This window comes from Lottia gigantea (assembly GCF_000327385.1).
Source record: "Lottia gigantea unplaced genomic scaffold LOTGIsca_2, whole genome shotgun sequence".
NCBI lineage: Eukaryota > Metazoa > Mollusca > Gastropoda > Lottiidae > Lottia > Lottia gigantea.
The window spans coordinates 1,224,772-1,244,933 of record NW_008708400.1 but is presented as its reverse complement, the minus strand read 5'-3'; the positions used below and the strand labels follow the sequence as shown (position 1 = coordinate 1,244,933).

The window sequence follows — 20,162 nt, the reverse complement described above, 5'->3', positions numbered from 1 at the left end:
CTATAATTCCTTATTTGATCAAGATTTTGGGTTTTACATGACTCTTTGATTGGTTTAAAATACTACCTTGGAGACAGACCTTTCTTGGATTACATCAGAAATCAAAAAGGATACAAAATTGTTATCAAATTTAATAAGATTGGGTTTCATGTTGTTCTTGTCCCATTGGTACAGGTTTGGTCAACTATCAATGTGAAAATAATGGAATACAAAGAAATATTTGGACTTAAAAGCTCGCACTATATAGTGTAATGGTATTATGATAGTGGTTATATCAATAGTCAATGTTTAGAGTTTTTAACATATGTTCTAGTAATTCTGTGAGGCTATTTTGAAAAGCAATCTTAAACTTGTTTCACCTTCAATTATTGTGGAAATGGTATTTCTTTAAAGTAGCATACGAATTAAAAAGCGTTGAATTCAACTAAAACAAAGACAAAATATTTTATGTCAAGTGTTTTGTAAAAGCTGACAATTTAAGAACACGAACTAAGCCAAAGGTTACATTTTCCTTTCGTCATAGAATTTCATCATTTTATATTTTGGATTAAGTTGTGGTTATTATCATGCTGAATCAATGCATTTCAATGAATATGTTGTCTCGAAGCCAAGGGTCCTAATTCATGACAAATCTAATGATCAAACAGTACTCCAGTGTAAATTTTTTGAAACATGCATCTGCTCAACACAATAACGGGCTGCAAGATTATGTTTGTAAAAGGAACATAATAGATAATCATTTCAACCTTCTCTTTAATAAATTACTTACAGTACTTACTTCCGTTATGTCACTTATCATAACATAAGAAGTATTTAAAGTTAAACATTCTGGTAATAACCCATGCTGGCAATTGATAGCTTTGTAAACTTATGAGCTGTAGAATGTAATGCTACCCCAATAAACACAAGTTTTTTTAACATCTGTTTAAAAACTTTGATCTTGGAAGGCGTTGATTGGCAATCTTGATAACTAAATACGAAATGAAAACCATAACAGGCTTATCATTTGTTTACGCTGCAGCATTTGTGATATAATTCAGGCCTAGGGTGCAAATGGGGCAACGTTATTCGTCATGCAATATAATTCCGGGCTAGGGAGTAAAGGGACAAACGAGATTCGTCATGCAATATAATTCAGAGCGAGGGAGTAAAGGGAACAATGTGATTCGTCATGCTATATAATTATGAGCTGGGGAGTAAAGGGAACAACGTGATTCGTCATGCTATATAATTCGGAATTGTAGAAAAGGGACAAACTAGATTCGTCATGCAATATAATTTTGAGCAAGGAAGAAAGGGAGCAACCGTGATTCGTCAGTATGCTTAACCGATCACAAAATCCAAATTATAATTTATAGGGTGCTAATATATCTCAATAATGCACCAAAGACCTAATTTAATCGCTAACAATCCTGAATAATTCTGTATATTCATCAACATTTAATATCTAATAATAATAGGTATAAGAGAAGATCACTTTTGAAATTTTCTATGAATATTTCTAATAATAGCTAGCAATAAAGGTGTAGGTGTTACGTCGATGAAATTGGGATCAATTTAATTCATTGAGCTGCTGCTTAGTTGAAATATCAAAATACGTGAAGCCTACAAATGTGCCAGGTACCAAAGATTTTCTTAAATTGAAATATATAAGAAACTTCTGCATACTAGTAAATGAAAAAGCTAGAGACGTGTATCTGTTTTCTGATTCTTAATAAATTTAACTGACATTTATGAATATTATCACTAAATTATATGATAAATGCATATATTTATTAATATTTTTCAGCCTTCTGAATGCTCACACATCACCACCTACCTCATATCAGCCAAAGAATAAGAAATGGTCCAAAAAGCGCTCAATTTTAGTGCTCATAATCATTATTTTCATGTTAGTGTGGCTACTAGCTATAGGATTAGGTGTTGGTTTCGGATTACCCTTTTTCCAAAGACATCATTCAGCTGATGTGTTTAAATCGAACAGTTCAGCTGTGAGTGACAGCGCCATTCCAGCTAATCCTGAAGACAATTCCAAACAAGCGATGGGAAATAACTCTATGGATATTGGCAGTGTTAAAGCGACAACCAATGTTTTGCTGACTGATACTATTATTGTTGAATCATCTGAAGTTGCAACCATATCTACCGTCCAGAAACAACCCAAAAGCTCAAAATCTGAAAGACCAACAACTGTGCCTTCAAAATTAACAACAGAAGAATACCTTGAAACAAATGTGGAATCCAATGTTACTGAAAGCATTAAGAACAATATCACTTATAAACAGGTCACCATCGGGGCTGTTGCTGCAGACCATGCAAAGTGTTCTGAAATTGGAAGGTAAGGTTAATGTGAAATATGGATCTTAAAAGTGATCGGGGCAACAGATCTGTATATCCTATTATGAGCTCACATCATGTGGTGTTGTATTGACTGTTGTATTGACTTCTGAAAAACCCGACAAAAATAGTTGCACAATATATTGATTGATTTAATTATTGAGTAAGATTTCATAGTTGAATCTTCATCGTCCATGAATGTATACATGTATTGGGCGAGGCTCTATTTCTAATTGATAATTATATTGCGCCCTGCATAGGCCCATAGTTTTTGCCTTTGATTCTATTTATTTATACATTTATTCCTTACTGTTGCATAGAGATGTTTTAGCCAAGAATGGATCAGCGGTAGATGCAGCAATAGCTTCTTTATTATGTAATGGAATTATGCAGCCACATAGCATGGGTATCGGAGGAGGTGGGTAATGACTATTGTAGCCTTCTTACTTTCTATGGAAACTTCTTTAAAGTTTTGTTTTATGGGAATCACCCTTTAATTTCCATACATAATTTAACCAATAAAACGCTTATCAAATAGATTAAGTGTAAAGAACCATGTTTCACCTTTTGACATCTATAAATGTATTTAGTAAGGCAACCTATCTTTAATCTGGTTAGTGATAGCAGGTAGATAGTGAGCAATTATCTTGTTTAATGTTTTTACTGTAAGTATTCGGTATTTATTCTAAGTAGCCTATCAGGAAGTTGATATTCTCACTAGTAATCCATAGTAAGGTGGCACGTAAACTAGTTTGTTTTTCTGTAGGCTTTGCCACATGTTAAGTTTTTTTACACAGGAAAAATCCACTTTGATGCTTTTAAGTACGATCATTGAGCTTTAAGGTGTTCTGAAGTCCTCGTTCTCATACGGCTTCAATTGGTCTTTTATTATGTAATACCTATTTAAATATAGTATTTCAAACTATAAACTCACTTAGAACATAAATACGTGCCATTTTCCAGGATTGCCACATAATCACATTTGACAGTAAGTTTCAGCCTCAGTAATCAGGCACATGTGTCTAACTGTTAGTATCACTGTGTGTATTTTAAGGATGCTTTATGGTGATATATGATAAGGAATCACGACAAGTAGATGTTATTAACGGGAGAGAAATTGCACCTAAGGCGGCTACAAGAGAGAAATACATCAATGAATCATTTTTGTTTGGTAAGTTGTTATTTAGAACATTGTTGGTTATTACCCTGTCAAGAATCACATGTCTATGTTAAAAAAAAAAAAAACCAGAATAGAGGCTGGTCTGACCTTGGCCCCCACTTTCAAATTTTTTTATCATATTACATAGTAAAAGAATGGTCTGTGCCCCCCTCCACCACCCCTCCCCCTTGAAAAATTTTGTGGCCCCTATTCTCCCCCTCACCTTAGTTTCCTATAGAACACCACTGAAAACGAGTGCTAAAGTCTTTATATTTCATATATGATTTTTCTTCACCACCGGAACAATACGTTGAATGGTAGGATGGTTCCTTTGGCATAACCATTACCAAAGATGTTAACTAACTTCTCATTCTAGGACCACTATCAATTGCTGTACCTGGAGAACTGAAAGCTTATTGGGAAGCTCACCAAAGACATGGAAAGCTACCATGGAAAAGTTTATTTTTGACTTCTATTGAAATGGCAGAAGAAGGTGCTGCTCTATCGGCATCTGCAGCTCGTGGGTTAAGGTTCATTCGAAAAAAAATACAAAGAGATTTTAATTCAACCATTGCAGAAATGTATCCTGAACTATGGTAGGGAACTCAATACATTCTCATTTGAGAACTAATCACAATTATCAAACAAACGACATCGTGGAAAAAGCGTTCAATACTGTATTTGAGATACGTATTTTTATCAGTTACGTCCCTTGAACTTATTAAATTCGCTATATCTTAAATTTTTGCGCGTTCCTAGTTGTTGTGTTTGTTGAGCAGCTATGACTGGTGTGGCGCCAGACAAGAAATGTTTACGCTTCTAGACACTTGATACTACTTTTCATTATGAAATACTACTCACTTATGATTGATATATTTCCTCATGTGAAAAGTGCATTAGCTCATTAGCTGCTACTAATGTTTCGTCAATATGTTGTACGGATTTTAATGATAATTTTTCGAACCTATATAGGAATCCCATGATTTGTTTAATAAGGTGCTCCTCAAGAACGTCAAATGTCAGATCGCATTACAGAATAGATTATATATTTATATATATATGTTCATATTGACATATCGAGTCACACAACTGAAGTCTGTTGACGTTATTTTTAGTGTGAAGAGTATAAATGAATTATACATACAATTTATATTCTTAAGACATTAATTTGGAAATCCTTGTTACTATCAACAGTACTTGTTAGTCTTATGTAATTTGCAGCAAAATATACTGTGATAAAGATGGTAAAATATTGAAAGAAGGTAGTACTGTATACAGAAAAGTACTTGCTGAAACTTTACGAGGAATAGCAGATGAAGGTCCTGACTATCTGTACAGCGGGAAAGGAGCAAAGCGCCTTGTCAAGGATATAAAGAATTTTGGTGAGTTTTGTGCGAAAATTTTATTTGTATTGTATTTTAAGTTAGTTTACGAGCATGAGTTACAAACCGAGTTCGTAACTAGACTTATTTTATTACGTGATACCAACCCCCTAATCGTTTGAGGTATGTATTTATTTATACTTTCAGATGGAATTATAACTTTAGAAGATTTCAATAAGTATGAATTACGGAAAACACCAACACTGACATACAAATATGGAAACTTTACAATGTATACGCTTGGTGCTCCTAGTGGAGGTCATGTAATGGGTCTTATTTTACGTGTCTTAGAAGGTAAAAAAATGCTTTTGAACATGACTTACGAACATTTAGCAAAGATTATGTAAAAATTGCTGGGAGTTAACCCACATTGCAAAGCTTTTGTCTTTTGTTTGCAGTGGATATCACATAATTGTCAACAATTCCCAGATACAAATCGGTACTGGTCTTAATTTTGTTTTGAACGGTGGCTAAAAAACTACCAGAGACTGGTTGTACCATTTTCACGGGCCCCATCCTCTAAGAGGACCCACCCTCAGAAAAAATCCGATTAATGGAATCATTTAAATCTAAATGATAAATTCATCCGAATAGCAGATAGCAGTCTAATGCTAAAAATTGTTTTTAAGGTTTTAATTTTACACCCGAAGATCTCAGCAGCCTTGATAAAGAAATTGCCATGTACCATAAAATCATTGAAACATTTAAATTTGTTTATGCTGACAGATTGAAACTAGGAGATCCTCTGTATACTGATCTGGAAGAGGTAAGCGTTCCAGATTTGATGCTGGACTGCGTAATGTATTTTGGAGATTTTTGCTTAGAGACAGGGTTCAGACCTTCCGTTTTGCATTCAACATAAATTGGCTTTTGTTAAGAACGCAATTTTATTTAGCTTGACACTGACACACTGTCGTCAAAACATACGTATCTTTCCAGGATTTGCGTTTAAATGTTTAAATTTGTTTTTGAGCAGCTTTTGGATAAAATGATGTCACCAGAGTATGCCGAACTTCTAAGAAGCAAAATAGACACAAACCAGACTTATTCCGAATCCTATTATACGAATATAACTAGTAAACCATGGGATAGTTATGGTACATCACATATCTCAGTATTAGCTCCAGATGGTGATGCTGTATCTGTTACATCTACCATCAATTATTAGTGAGTATTATCAGTCAATGTTTATATAGCTCGAGTGTCGCTTGTGTCGGTGCGACTCACTATTATTGTTTTCTGAAATCTGGATGTTTGATTCTTACTGACTGAAGCTAAATCTTGGTCAACGAAGATTTCTTAAGATCCCTTAATATTCCTGGGAAAAAATAACTGTCATTAACACATAACACATGGAATATTTAAATTGCTGATTTTACCTTTGAAGCTTTGGTTCGCTGTTATATTCGCCATCTACAGGTATTATTTTGAATAATGAAATGGCCGATTTCCACGCAGGTGACTATGCACTACTGGACGAATTACAGGTATGTTATGCTTCAATAAATGGGTTGAATCGCTTAAAGAAATTATGATTTTATGCAAGTCGTTTGACTAGAGAATTTATGTTCAAAATCATTTCTGATCTCTGACTAGCGTTCTATAGTCTTGTGACCCTGCACATTGATCATGTAAGAGATATCATTGTCAATGAGGTTTTGCAGCTTGATGAAAAGAAACCCCGGAGGTTGATGTCTGAAAATATAAATCTTCTGAAACAGCAAGCTGAACATGTTTTTGTTTTCAGTCTGAATCTGCAAATTATATAGCGCCTGGTAAAATGCCACTATCTTCTATGGCACCCGCTATCTTTGTTAACCAAGATGGAGAAGTGGAGTTGGTAATAGGTTCATCGGGTGGTGCTAGAATAACTACAGTTAATGCCCAGGTACGACTTTTCTGATAATCATTTATCACATTCCCGGTTCATCCTCGTGATTAATTTAATCACCTGGGCAGAAAGAAATGATATTTTTTTACTGCACATTGCATTGAAGCCCCCACTATCACAATCGAGAAAAGGGGAGCCGTGGGTAAAAAAAAAAACATAATTATCTTAACATGTTTTGTTATGTGGATTTTCTCGTAAAGTGGTTCGGGGTGTAAAGTTGATAAACCCAGACTGAAAACGGTTGAACGTTAAGGGAGACAACACCACCGAGGAGTCTGTTCTTTCAAAATACACGCCGTGTTTATGGACTCACTTCACTTCATTTGCCATCTCTTCCCATGTTAAAACACGAAATTCAACCTTCTATAACTTTTTCCAGAAATCTCGTTGAAAGCTTTCCAATATGCCTGACCAATTCTGAAAAAATTCATTATATGATGAAAATTTTGTGTTACTAAAATTGAAAGTAGACTACTTCTGGTTATACTCATCCGCTAGAGTTTGGCACTTCACAAAACGACTATTTTTAGAATTAGCCTTCCGCCTTTAGGCCTCTCATCACCTCACCAAATCTGAAAGATAATGCAATTTCAGACATCAAATTCCAGATCTAGATCAAATTTTACCCAAAAATAGGCATGCAAAAACCCCAAAAGGGAGAGAGAAAGAAGATTTCTAAAAATAGCCTGTATTACATTTGCAATCAATTGCATAAAATGTTTTAGTGGAGTGAGTCCTAAAAGGAAGGGCAGATGATCGGGAAATCTTTCTTGTTTGGTTACATTATGTATTCCATATATTATGAAGTTTGAAATGTAGGTTACACACTGCATGAAGTGTTAAATCTCGTAGATTGAAGAATGGCAGTGTTGATGATTTTCTGTGGTCGTGAATAAACAACAAACATATTTAAAGTATTTACGACAGACATTAAATTAATAAGAATAACACGTGTAATGCTATTTTAATAAAATATTCTAGGTTGCAGCAAGAATTCTGTGGTTTAAACAGACAGTGAAAGAGGCCATAGAACATCTTCGATTTCATCATCAACTAATTCCAAATCATATCATCTTTGAAGAAAATTTTCCCAAAGTAAGAACTACTGTCACCTTTGTTCTGTCAAAGATTCCAATTTTTCCTGAAATTACTGGAACCAGCAAGGTCGGAAGGGAAATTTGAATGATGCAAAAAATTGGCTATCTGTTCATCTCTCTCTTAAACCTTGGAATAAATGTGGAACCTTTTACGGGTCTGAATAGTGTTTTAAATTGTCGACACTATAGAAGGCAATATAAGATCTTTAATTGGTAATATTTCATAATATTGGGCTTGTTAAAGGTTACAGCTTCCAATATAATAATATTGTTAAAGACATAATGAGTTTTGTAGAAAACAAGTGTCGGTTTTATAATGACTTTATATTGTATTAAACAATGCTTCACAGTTTGAGACAACATTGTACCATTTCTTTTCTTAAGTTATTAAAGACATTATCAATTCTTAAAATAATGACGAACTAAATCAATGTAGCAGAATCAGATTGATAGAAAATCAATTAATTGGTTTATGTTTGAAATCTTCAAATTAATGGGGATGTTTGCACATAAGCATTTAATTATACTAGAGCAATTGATTCGTGGAATATAGTTTGTCACTTTTAGTACAAGATATTATAATTTTACCAAAAAGATAAAATATTTTGTTTTCTTTCTATTACCCCTCTCAGGCTCCTCGATCGATTGCATTACCCCCTTTCTCCTATAAATCCTTACTATTTTGTGACTTTCTCCAAGGTTCACCCCGCAATTTTTTTCCATGTCAGATAATGAAGCCTGACTGAATACACCGACTTTAAATATAATTATCCTTATTATATAAGTACCTTATTACCCCCGAAATTTCAAAATTACCCTTTCGGAGTAATTCCTTCAGGTTGAAAACCGCTTTTTGGCATCAGAACAACAAAATGATCCTCTGATTAAGAACAACGCATTATACAATTAAAATTATCGAATTTTCCACGTTCATGCATATTTTGGGTGTAACTTATTCCACGCTAAAAAAAACTAAAAAAAACTATTCGGTGAATCAGTAAAAGTAATATAGATTTTGTTTTCAATTTTAGAATATCATGAACACACTTAATACAAAATATGGTCATGAATATACAGAAAGGACAACTTATATGGCAGTTGTTCAAGGCGTAGCCCGTAATCAATATACTGGTGAAATAGAAGCTATATCAGACCAGCGTAAATATGGACAAGCCAGCTTATTACAGAAAAATGTGACTATTTCGACATAGTTGCCATTATAATAAAAATAAAGTGTGCATATGTGTAGACATACCAAGGTGGACTAAGGGTCGACTGGCTATTTAAAGCATCGATATCCCAAAATTAAGGATCAACTAGCAACTTTATTCAACTGCATGGTCAGGTTCCACAAGCTCATTTAGACAGTCAGATTCAACATTGCATATGACATGAACAACTACCGACAACTGGCTGCAAGTGTGATTTTCCAGTCTCTGATGCGCCTAGGTTGAATAAATTTTGTGTTTGATCAGACTATCCCTGATGTCGGAATCTGTGAGTAGGAAGCAGTCGTCGACAATCCAGTTGCTGCTTTAAGATTAGCCGCAAAGTAAACCTTACTCGATTAACGCGTTCTATGCCAATATTGGTCCTATATTAAGGCCAAATTTACAACATTAATGGACGAAGTGGATAAGAATTCTTCAAAAACAACCATTATTCAAAATAAGCCGAGAGTTAATGAATAATTGAAAACTAGACATGTGGATAACTTCAGTAAGTCTATCAATGAATACTTTAGGTTGGCTTCTTTTCATGAGATGTTTTTCATGAATTGTATCAAATTTGGCAATAGCGAACGCCAGGAATATGATATAACAAACACATTTACATTTATAATTTTTTTTTATATTTTGAGTTTTATAAAAGTCATTTAAACCACTGAGTATATTTTGTGAAAATAAATCAATCCAACTTACCTTGTGTCATAACTATATGACAGAATTCCTCTATAAATACTATAATCCATTAAATCTATAAAACTGAGTAATGATACTTGTAATGTATAGAGACTCTATTCTTCAGTCATGGCACCTGGTAAGTCCAAGCAATGTTATTGACTTTGAGACTTTTTTTTTATGTCCATTCAAAGATTTAGTATTCCTTTAAGAATTGAAAGGGGTGTCAGGGGAAATAAGTTCGTAAAAGCTATTTCCAGCAGTGGTGTTTCCACGGGAGATTCAGGGGGAAAATTTCAGACTTACAGTTCTTTATTCTTTGTTTAAAGAGACTGACAAAAACACAACTATTCCCAACAGATTGGTTTGTCCTTTCGTGTCCAAACCACGCCCCATTCGTCATAACCCGTATTTGTGTTTTGTTTTCGTCCATATTAGTTTGGGGGTGAACACAATTCCAAGATACCTATATTCTGGAACAGTGTCAAGAGGTACGCCATCAAAAGTTCACATATCTTAATGTCGTTGTGCGGAAAACAACCACTTTTGTTTTGTTAAGGTTGGCTGTTAGTACAAATTTATTTGCTGTTGCAGTCGTAATACCGTATCTGCAACATTTGCTATGTCGTCTGCAAACATGAGACAAAATACATATTCTGCCAAGTCTGAGATAAAATACCCATGCAATTTTCAATTTTTAACTCTTTTACATATTCGTTTATGTATAAACTAAAGAGTAGGGGGCTTAACTCTTGCCTAGTTCCTGTGCAACAATCAAAGAATTCAGTCAGACCAAACGGTGTTACAACACAAGATCGACATTTTGAATGCATATCTCTAAGTACATTTAATAATTTTCCACGAATGCCACTTTTTAACAGTGTTTCAAACAGATTGTTATGCCGATCAACTTAAAACTTTTACAAAAACCGATAAATTGAGAGTAAATCCTCTCACTGCTCTTTGTAAGGTACTCATGATACCTTGCAGGCTAAATATATTGTCGGTTGTAGAATAGTGTTTTCGAAAACCAGCTAGATTTTCTACTATTTTATCATTGAGTTATTACGGATTTTAGTAAAAACCTTACTAGTAGGAAGGCTGGAAATTTCCCCATTTCAACTTTTGTTTTGGGCCCTTTTTATGTACTGAGCATATCAATGCTTATTACACATCACTATAATTTACCTCGTTGTCATTGACATCCACCTGCGAGAACCACTGGGGCGGTTCTATATCATTTGGCATTATTTTGGCATTTAATTAGTACTTTACCAGAACTGTTTTGGAGATTTAATGCTATTTTCTAAAATTTGTCTCGCATAGTTGGCCGCAGCAAGCTAAGCTAAGCTAATCAGTAATAGTCGAAAGGGAAATATATCAGATATACACACAGTACATAATGAAAACAAATAACGATATAATCATTATACTAAATCCATCTATAAAGTTCTAATGGCCGAGTCTATGATATCTCTATTTAGATATTGTACATAGCTTTTAAAAAAGATAATATCATTTTATATTCTTATTGACCCTATTTGAGTTTTATTGGGTTGAGAATTCACTTAAGGTTAATGAATAGATCATAGCGGAATAATAGTGACAAATCACATACTGAATCTATTTCTTTCCTCATATGAATATACTATGCAAATCTTCCTATTATCTTTATATCAGTCAAGGGACATTTGTTTTATTCAGTTTGGGCGAAATCCCTCGCGTTTCTAACCGATTACTTACTGCCGAGGTACTGGTTGGAAGGTTGACATGCTAAAAAGCGTCTGGTCGCATGGATTTTACAACCAGTCTGCTTAGAGACTCTTTCAACAGTAAAAATCAATAGGTAACAAATAGTTCCAGCAAGCTTCAAATCCTGATGTCTGGAGAAATATTTTTTAGCATAAGTTATCTTCATTGCTTATTAATATTACGTCATTCGTAAATTGAATATTGATTGTTTTTATCTCTACGTGAATACCAGCTTCAAACTAGATTTGGTCAAACTTTAAAATGTTCAAACTGGACCAATTGATGTTCTAAGAAGAAAGATCTTTCATTTAGGTCATACTGGTACCCGAAAATAATCATTGATAACGTCTATAATATTAAATACTGTGTCGTATACTTTTTGATTATCCAACATGGTTGAGTTCAAGGACAGACGACTCGGCAATGTAACACGGATACACATGGTTAAGAATGCTCAAATTTCGACGGTGAGCTGTGAATACTTTTACTGGTGAGCTTAAATAAAAAAAATGTCCGTTTCTGACACCATGGTACGATTCTCCCTAAATTGATGAACCATACCTTTTAAACCACAAAAACGTGCTTAATGCAGTGAAAACAACATTATGTGAAGGCCAAGAGCAACCTCACTTTTCACGTTAATTAAAGGTAATTTTCTCGACTTGTACTTTGGCTCTCATGTTACGTCGTCTGGACAGAATACCCGCCATTTAGCTATTTCGTTAATTTGCGTTTAATAAGTTTAGGATTAAAGTGCCTGTTTTATACGAATCGCCATTTAATATAATAAACGCATGAAACAAACCTTGTGGGTCCAATTTGATTAGAGTTCACATGAATTATTCTTTTGAACAAATTGTTTATTAGAAATGTTATCCAGTCCGATAATGGCATGTTTATAGGATATTATGTGTCGTATTAACAAATCCTTTACAATATTCATTGTCGCTAATCACTGGTTAAAAGGACTGAAAGTATTACACACATAGTTATTGGTATTGTTATAAAACTCAGTATGTAATGACGGAAGGTAAGGCAGCGGTAAAAAACACATCATTTTCAGGAAAGGAAAATTTTTTATTTTACTAACTTGGATTATATCCATAAAGCAAAACTGTTTGTTATTGGACTTGGTAAAATCGGTTCATGGCAACAACAAACTCACACAGAACAAGTTTGGCATCATTTCCACTAAATTCGACGAACTGTTCAACTGCGAGTGGAATGAGGTCCTTAATTCGTTTCTTTTATTATCTATACTGTATCTGCACAGTAATGAGCATCAGACAAAGTTCTTTTATATCATAATTTAGCTTCTGTGACTTGGCGTAAAGTTGTTATTAGATGCATTACTATAATAATGGAGTGGATCTGTTCACTGTTCAAAGCACAGCTTTTTTGGAACTACATCATTTTAAGTAACTCTCACACAAAAGCGATCACCAGTTGAGTTTGATGATGTATAAGAATAGCGGCCATAAGTTGCGAATGCAGTTGTATGTTGCATTTGGTACTCATGACCACTTTCATTATTCGCAACCATATCAACTGGTAATCGCTTAGATGCGGGGGGCGTCTTTTAAAGCAACAATCACATTCAACTCCACACTGTTTCATCCTCATATGGACGGTTCCTTAATCGTGAAGTTGAACCTACGCATGTAAATGTTATAAGATATCTTATTATCTTAATGGTAGTTTTATAGCTTGATTACTAACTAACCTGGACTTAAGTGATAGATATGACATTAGTTCAGTGTTAACACTATATTTACAACTAAAACATTTCGTCTATTTTTAGTTATATTTTGCTTGTGTGAGCATTTAATAATTAATAAATGTGAAATATAGATTTTGATGTAAAAGGAACTATCTGGAATATTGAATAGTTTGAGTAGTAGATTTTGATAGACACAAAAGTCAGCCTAATGGACCACAAAATATGAAATATGCGTTGAGTATGTCAATGTGAACGTCTAAACACTTATTGCACTACAAACGATATATAGCTGGATGGTATTCTAGGAATTAAATCAGGGTAAGCAATCGATTACATGTATTTATATAATACAATGATAAAATATTTTCACTGTTAGAATAGTGCTTAGTACAACTGTAGAGCGATATAGAAATATTTAAAACAAACCTTGAATCATGCTGTTACTCAGAGTTTGACTTTAATTATATTAAGATTATTGAATGAAGTCTAGCACTCATTTCTCAATATTAAATGCAATTCTTCTATGCAATTGTTAACCATCTCCACTCATTCATAACCGTAAAGCATAATACTATTGAATTTCACGTCAATATTTAGGGTCCGTATTGTCTAAACGGTTAAGCCAGGACAAGACGAGGTACGGACCCCGGTGCAGCGTACGGTGCGGAATGATCGTTACAAACGAAAGTGAACACACGAGGTACGGGTCTATTGGCAGCTTAAAGCTGCGTTTACCGAACACGCGGTATGCGTATTGCGGGACGCGGCAACGGAATGCGGTATGCGAAATGCGGTAAATATACCGCACTTCTATTTATCGGAAGGCGTTAACGTGGCGGTATCACTTCAAGTTTCATAAGCATGGCGCCCATCTGGTCCGTTCCTTCTTAAACACGATGCAACCGAATCCAACGGGATGTAATCATCGCCGTTGAGGCCTATGTGATAGCAAGGAAGAGACGTTCTAGACGAATTGTTTGTTTGATTGGTGTTTATAACCAGTACATCACAATGGTGATGGCTTGATTTGAGCCATTTGAGCCATACCGCGTAACGCGGTCCGGTAAACGGATAAAGGAAAATGGCTTGGAGCGAAAAAATCTCTATTCCGCATTCCGTTGCCGCGTCCCGCGATACGCATACCGCGTGTTCGATAAACTCACCTTAAAGGTGCGAATAGACGAGGGACGGTGTACGGTGCGGTATTATCGATGCAGTAGAAAATGGAAGAAACGAATCGTGTCTGCATCGTGTCCGGACCCGTTCCTCGTGTGTTTCCTTCTTCTATTTTAGTTATCGATTATTCTTCACCGTGCACCGCACCGGACCCCTTACCTGGTCTATTCCCACCTATACACTATCAAATGAAGTATTCGTACCGGACGTGAATTAAAAGAATTTTGAACTCGCATGATACTATTGTTAGGTGGCTGAGGGGTATTTGACAAGTCAACATTCGCTTCCAGAAGCTGATATAGCAGACCAGATAGTTTTTGGTAGTCGTTTTGGTAGTTTGAAAAGTGTTGGAGTGGTCATTACATTTTGATAGGCCAACGATCAGATCAGCAGCCATTGTACGCCTTAAATACTGGTCTCAGGTAAAATGTAATACATGTTTTATACTTGTCTACATGTAGATCGATATATAAAGGCTTTAAACTTTTTGATTTTCGTTAATGTTGCGTGATGTTAAAGGAATACTACCTCTTAGAATGGGCATTAAATTTAAAGTCTCAAACTTGGTCAGGTTGGTCTTATGTTGGTAATTTTCAAATTTATGGTCATTAGTATTAACCCTGAAATACAAAAATCCGAATTTACGCCACCTATATAATTATAAACATCTAACAATTTTAACACCCAATTTTTGCTAATGACTGCTATGTTGAATACCACCCCTTGAATTGACATAAAATTTAATGTCTCAAACTTGGTCAACCACTGTATACATTAATCAGTTGGACTTTCCACGTGCATTGACTAAAGACTATAGCATAGAATCTCAGGACGACATATCCATTATACTAAGTAATTATTGAATGACGCTTCTAAGAATGTTTCAAAATTACTTATGAATTATTACTTAGTTTTATTGATTTATTGGCTTATAAAAGGGATTCTGTTGTATGACACCAGGTAAGTCTACTGGTAACTCATTTTGGCCAAGTTTAGAGATTTCAAATTTTTGGTCATATTAAGCGGTAGTATACATTTAAAAAACTGTCAAATTATAATTTATATATTTTTTTCTAAAAGGAAAATATGTGACAGTTTTATAAATAAATCCAATGGCCAATTGTATATTAAAATTTATATTAATTTTTTGTAAATTAGTTTTGATTTAACATCAATGCCAATATAAGCAATAATACTTCACACTTCTATTGATTAAAACTGTATAGAAAAAACAAATACTTGTTCACCGTACTATTCACTTTTAAATCTGCTTTTGGAAAATCTGAATATTTCGAGGTAACATTTCTTGGTAGTGTGTTACTAGGCATCTGTTTCACGATGTTTATCTTTATTTAACCATTTTTAAACTAACATCACTGATGTATTAATTCGTTTCATTTAAACAAGTAACTGAACTGAATGGATATCTTGATCTTAATTTCGATTGAAGTTTTTTTTTGAACTTGCAAGACATTTCCTTAGTGATGTAAGGCAAGCATATTTCAAAAAAAGGAGAAAGTAAATATTAAATGCCGTTGCCACAGTGATGCATCTATTTGTCGATTTTAGTTAAAATCAATTAATTGCTAACTTTTTTCTGGAACGTCAACTCAATAATGCTAAATAAATTGACATTCAATTTTATTTTGACGGATGTATGCCTAGAGCGCGGGAATATGTTTGCAACTACATGTAATTAAAATGTCCTAATTAACCTTTTACTTAATAACACAACACATTTTATGGACTACATTACTGCTTTATTACAACAATGCGACGTCTCGACGATGTTACTCTCGTCTTTATCAAGTTTTCTTTGCAGGTTGAATTTCCGTTTGGTCTTATATTTAAACACTATACACAAAAATCTAGGGAAATGTGTACCTTTAACATATCTGAAAGTTTTACCTAAAATAATCCAGCCGCTAATCTTTTAACGCCTAAATTGTATAAAATGTTTACTAAACTTTTTCAGTTCGTCATGCTTTTTGGAAGCGGTTAGAAAACTACTGTATGGATTTAAGTTGAATAAACGCCTAATTGTAGGGAATATGTCTCCTATGTAATCTCAAGGTTTCAACTTATAATATTGAGTCATTAAAAGCCAAACACCAAAAAGTTTTTGCATACTATTCCTTTAAGTAGTAATTGTTATCTATAAAGTGTGATGTGTTACCATTCTATGTTTTGTCAACTACTCCAGGCTTCTACAACTACCATCTACTTCTGTATTTTATCCAATCGTTTTCATTCCGATATTATTGTTCATAAATACATTGATACTGGCCATCGTTTTACAAAATTACTGCTTTGAAATATTTCTAAATATCAACATTCAAAAGTCAATAAATGAAATGCTTTGTATGTAATTTTTCCAGGGAATGAAAAGGTTTCCGACCTCAATTTTCAGGGTCAACCGATTTATTTTCCTAGCTCTTCCATGTGAGAATGTAACAAAAACAGGTCAATGAAGAACTGAAATGCTTCCGTTTTCCTTTCAGCTTCATAAATATACAATATTATTACGACTATAACGGCATTATGGGAACCGCAAGTGTTGTCACGTACATTGGATTTTTAATGGTGTCTGGTGCTGTTGGTAATTTATTGGTGATATACGTGTTTGGTTTCAAATATCGATCATCAGCATTCAACGTTTTGGTAACAGCATTAGGAATATATGATCTCTTGTCGTGTGTAATTCATATGCCCATGGATATCTTGGGAACACTTGAACCTGATATTTTGCCCTTTTCCATTCTATGTAAATCTTCGTGCTTCTTGATCGCTTTAACAGTGTTTTCAGCTAGTATCGTGCTCTTTACAATCGCTGTGCTTCGTTACAGAGGAGTGTCAAAACCGCTAGGACGAACACTACAACCAAAGGAGGCAAAATGTTTAGGATTTGTGACACTAGTTCCATCTCTATGTCTTTCATGGCCCGCGTTAGTTATGTTTGAAAATAAAACGATTGTGTCCGAGGCGGGTGTCACGATTCATATGTGTGGGATACATAATCCTGATTTTATGGTATATTCGACTGCTTACCATATCTTGTTACTTGTCCTCTTTGCCGCTAACCTGGTAACAATGACCACACTTTATGGTATGTTATCGAAGTTTCTAGTGAACAGAAAAAGGGTTTTTACTGAGGTTGTTAAACAAAAAAGATCAGTGGCGATTTCTTCTGTTATGAAATCGGGGGTAAAGGAAGAAAGTGGTACCACGATTCCGCCAAGTGACAAACTATTTAAGTCAAAAACCGTCTTGTCCACTGTAGAAACATTTCCTCTATGGGTCAGCGAAGCAGAAGAATTTCCAACCGCTCCGAAGCCAACAGTGTTCCATCATAATAACCAACATCCATCCACGATACGGATAAATGACTCTAATCCAGATACTGTAAAAACTAACATGTTCCTCGTTGTTCCTAAAAGCAAAGCATACCAGAAAAGTATGGAAACTTCCGAATCGGGTAATTCGTCTACTAGAATTTTAGAGACAGGTGCCAATAACAAAACTTCCAAACCACAAAGGAATAACAATAATGGAATATTGATGATGTTATTGGTGACAGTAGTGTTTTGTATCAGTTACACGCCACATCTTACTTATGCTATGGTGTTTACATTTTCCGACGTGGAAACTGTCATTTCCTTGTCAGTGTCAGCCACCACCGGCATTTTGTTTCGTTCCTTTTATTTGAACAATATTGCCAATCCTATTATCTACGCTCTATGTAGTGGAGACTTTCGATCTGAAATCAAGAAAATATTTGTGAGACAAAAATGACCGTGGTGGTATTCATTGTCAAAAATATGTTGGCAGTTATGTAACGGAAGTGGTTTCAAAAGGATTGCAACAACCTTGGAATCTTGAGATGCGTGTTTTCTCATGGACTTATGTTGGAAAATGCAACTCAACAATTTCCATGCGATTTTGTGGCATTATGAATTGTAAGTAACTAAAGCCTGAAATTCACAGCATAAACAGTGTGCTTTTCATCAAAAAGAGAGTAAAGAGGTTTATGTTTATGTATATAGGGGACACTTACATCACCGTTTTGCACCATTCCAATTTTCAATCAAACGTCAGTGGTTCTTGCAATTCCAGTAAAACTATGGTCAAATGATGTCACTATTGCAAAAACTGCTATTGTTGTATAAGAACCTTTGCAAAAGTGAAGTCTTATACTCTAACATCATAAGGCACTTTTTTTTCACGGTATTTTGTAAATGCAACGATTTGATTGTACTGTACGCCAGTGAACATATCCTTGTTCCGTTTCATTTTTAAAAAGAAATAAGAAGGTTAGAAAGCCTCTTAGCAAACCATGAATAAATCATTATTTAATTGTGCTTCTCTCGAACTGTTTTCGGGTCCATAAAAATGTAAGGCATGTTCTCATACATAATAGTTTAGTGTTGGAAAACTGGCACACGATATGAAGTTACCTCCCTTGTTACATTAACAGTATCAGAATGTGAGAAATGACTGCATATTATAGTAGTGGTGGTTGTCGCGTGCGAAGTAGACCATGCTTACTCTTTTCGTAACACTTTGTGGTACATCTCTTTTGAGAAGTCCATGCATAGTCGATCATCTGACATCAACAAAAAGATTCTTTCATAGACTCACACTTCAAGTGGACGTGATAATTTATGGTTGTTATTTATTTATCTCGGCTAAACAATTCTCATTTTCTTCTTTTTAAAATAGTACTTATTATTCATCCTCAATAAAATAATGTTCTTAATTATTGTTCTCTTGATTTTCCTGAAAAAACAAAACTTTGATTGAAACTATTGTTATGACAAGTATTGTCAATTGGGAATGGGAAACCTTAACATCCCTGAAATTAATTATCAAAACGTATCGTGGCCATTAGACTCGTCATTGATATCCCCATAGAGCAATTATGGATTGCAGCTAAAATTGAGGCATTTATATCTATTTCTTACAATATGAATACTTGAGTTATTAATATTATTGTATTGCTATTTCCAGTCAATAGATCAAAAGCTACTCACTGGCAAATTCATATATATATGGTGTTCAATGACCAATTCACTAGAATATATATATATATCTATTGATGGGTTATTTTTGACTCGAGTGTTTTGTATTGGATGACAGAAGTTTTTATACGCTCACACGTAGATGTTGATATTGTCGGTATTCATCACCTAAATTTCAAGTTGACACCTAAGATGGCAATGAGACATGCATATTTATCAGTCACGGTCTCACCAAAGCTGGGGGGCAGTGGAAAGTCTTCAAGGGCTATCATACCACAGCGATTACATTATATTTGGTCCTGAGTTCCGAATTTGATGTTGCTATACATACCTGTATTAGCAACCATGTTGGGGGGCAACACAAGTCCTTCGAATGCGAGTGCGTGCTACAGGCTACAGGCACACATATTATCCTACATTTGTCTAAATAATTAAGCCCATGCAATATTTCCCTCGTCGTATATACTCTGTGCTGAGTACAAATGTTCTTGTACAGATTTTTCTAGGCGAAAATCGACCTTATATGGGGTTATTAGCCTATTTGTTTTGAAGAGGCCAAGAAATCTTATTTTGACACAATTTCTGTATGCATATATTATACATGGTTGAAGAACCCTTGACTTAACATTATCTTTTACAAATTTGCTGCTCTGAAAACTATTTTTGGATACTCAAAGGCTGGCGTATGTAACTAAGATATTTTTTGTCTGTTTTGATCAGTATATTTTC

The 20,162-nt window shown here is 34.5% G+C and overlaps 2 protein-coding genes across 2 annotated transcripts; both read left to right on the top strand.

Moving 5' to 3' along the window:
* Positions 1 to 2,057: 2,057 nt before the first annotated feature.
* LOTGIDRAFT_208751 (hypothetical protein) lies at positions 2,058 to 9,786 on the top strand (the record flags this gene model as incomplete). The annotated part of the gene is made up of 12 exons (XM_009053190.1): positions 2,058 to 2,338; positions 2,658 to 2,755; positions 3,392 to 3,508; positions 3,873 to 4,077; positions 4,718 to 4,878; positions 5,026 to 5,172; positions 5,508 to 5,644; positions 5,855 to 6,045; positions 6,266 to 6,365; positions 6,626 to 6,766; positions 7,751 to 7,864; positions 8,898 to 9,786. 12 exons carry the CDS (start codon positions 2,058 to 2,060, stop codon positions 9,075 to 9,077), a joined length of 1,872 nt encoding a protein of 623 aa, XP_009051438.1. The 3' UTR covers positions 9,078 to 9,786.
* A 7,170-nt stretch (positions 9,787 to 16,956) lies between these two features.
* Positions 16,957 to 18,207, top strand: LOTGIDRAFT_152666 (hypothetical protein; the record flags this gene model as incomplete). The annotated part of the gene is made up of 1 exon (XM_009053189.1): positions 16,957 to 18,207. The coding sequence occupies one exon, from the start codon at positions 16,957 to 16,959 to the stop codon at positions 18,205 to 18,207; it is 1,251 nt and encodes a 416-aa protein (XP_009051437.1).
* Positions 18,208 to 20,162: the final 1,955 nt, after the last annotated feature.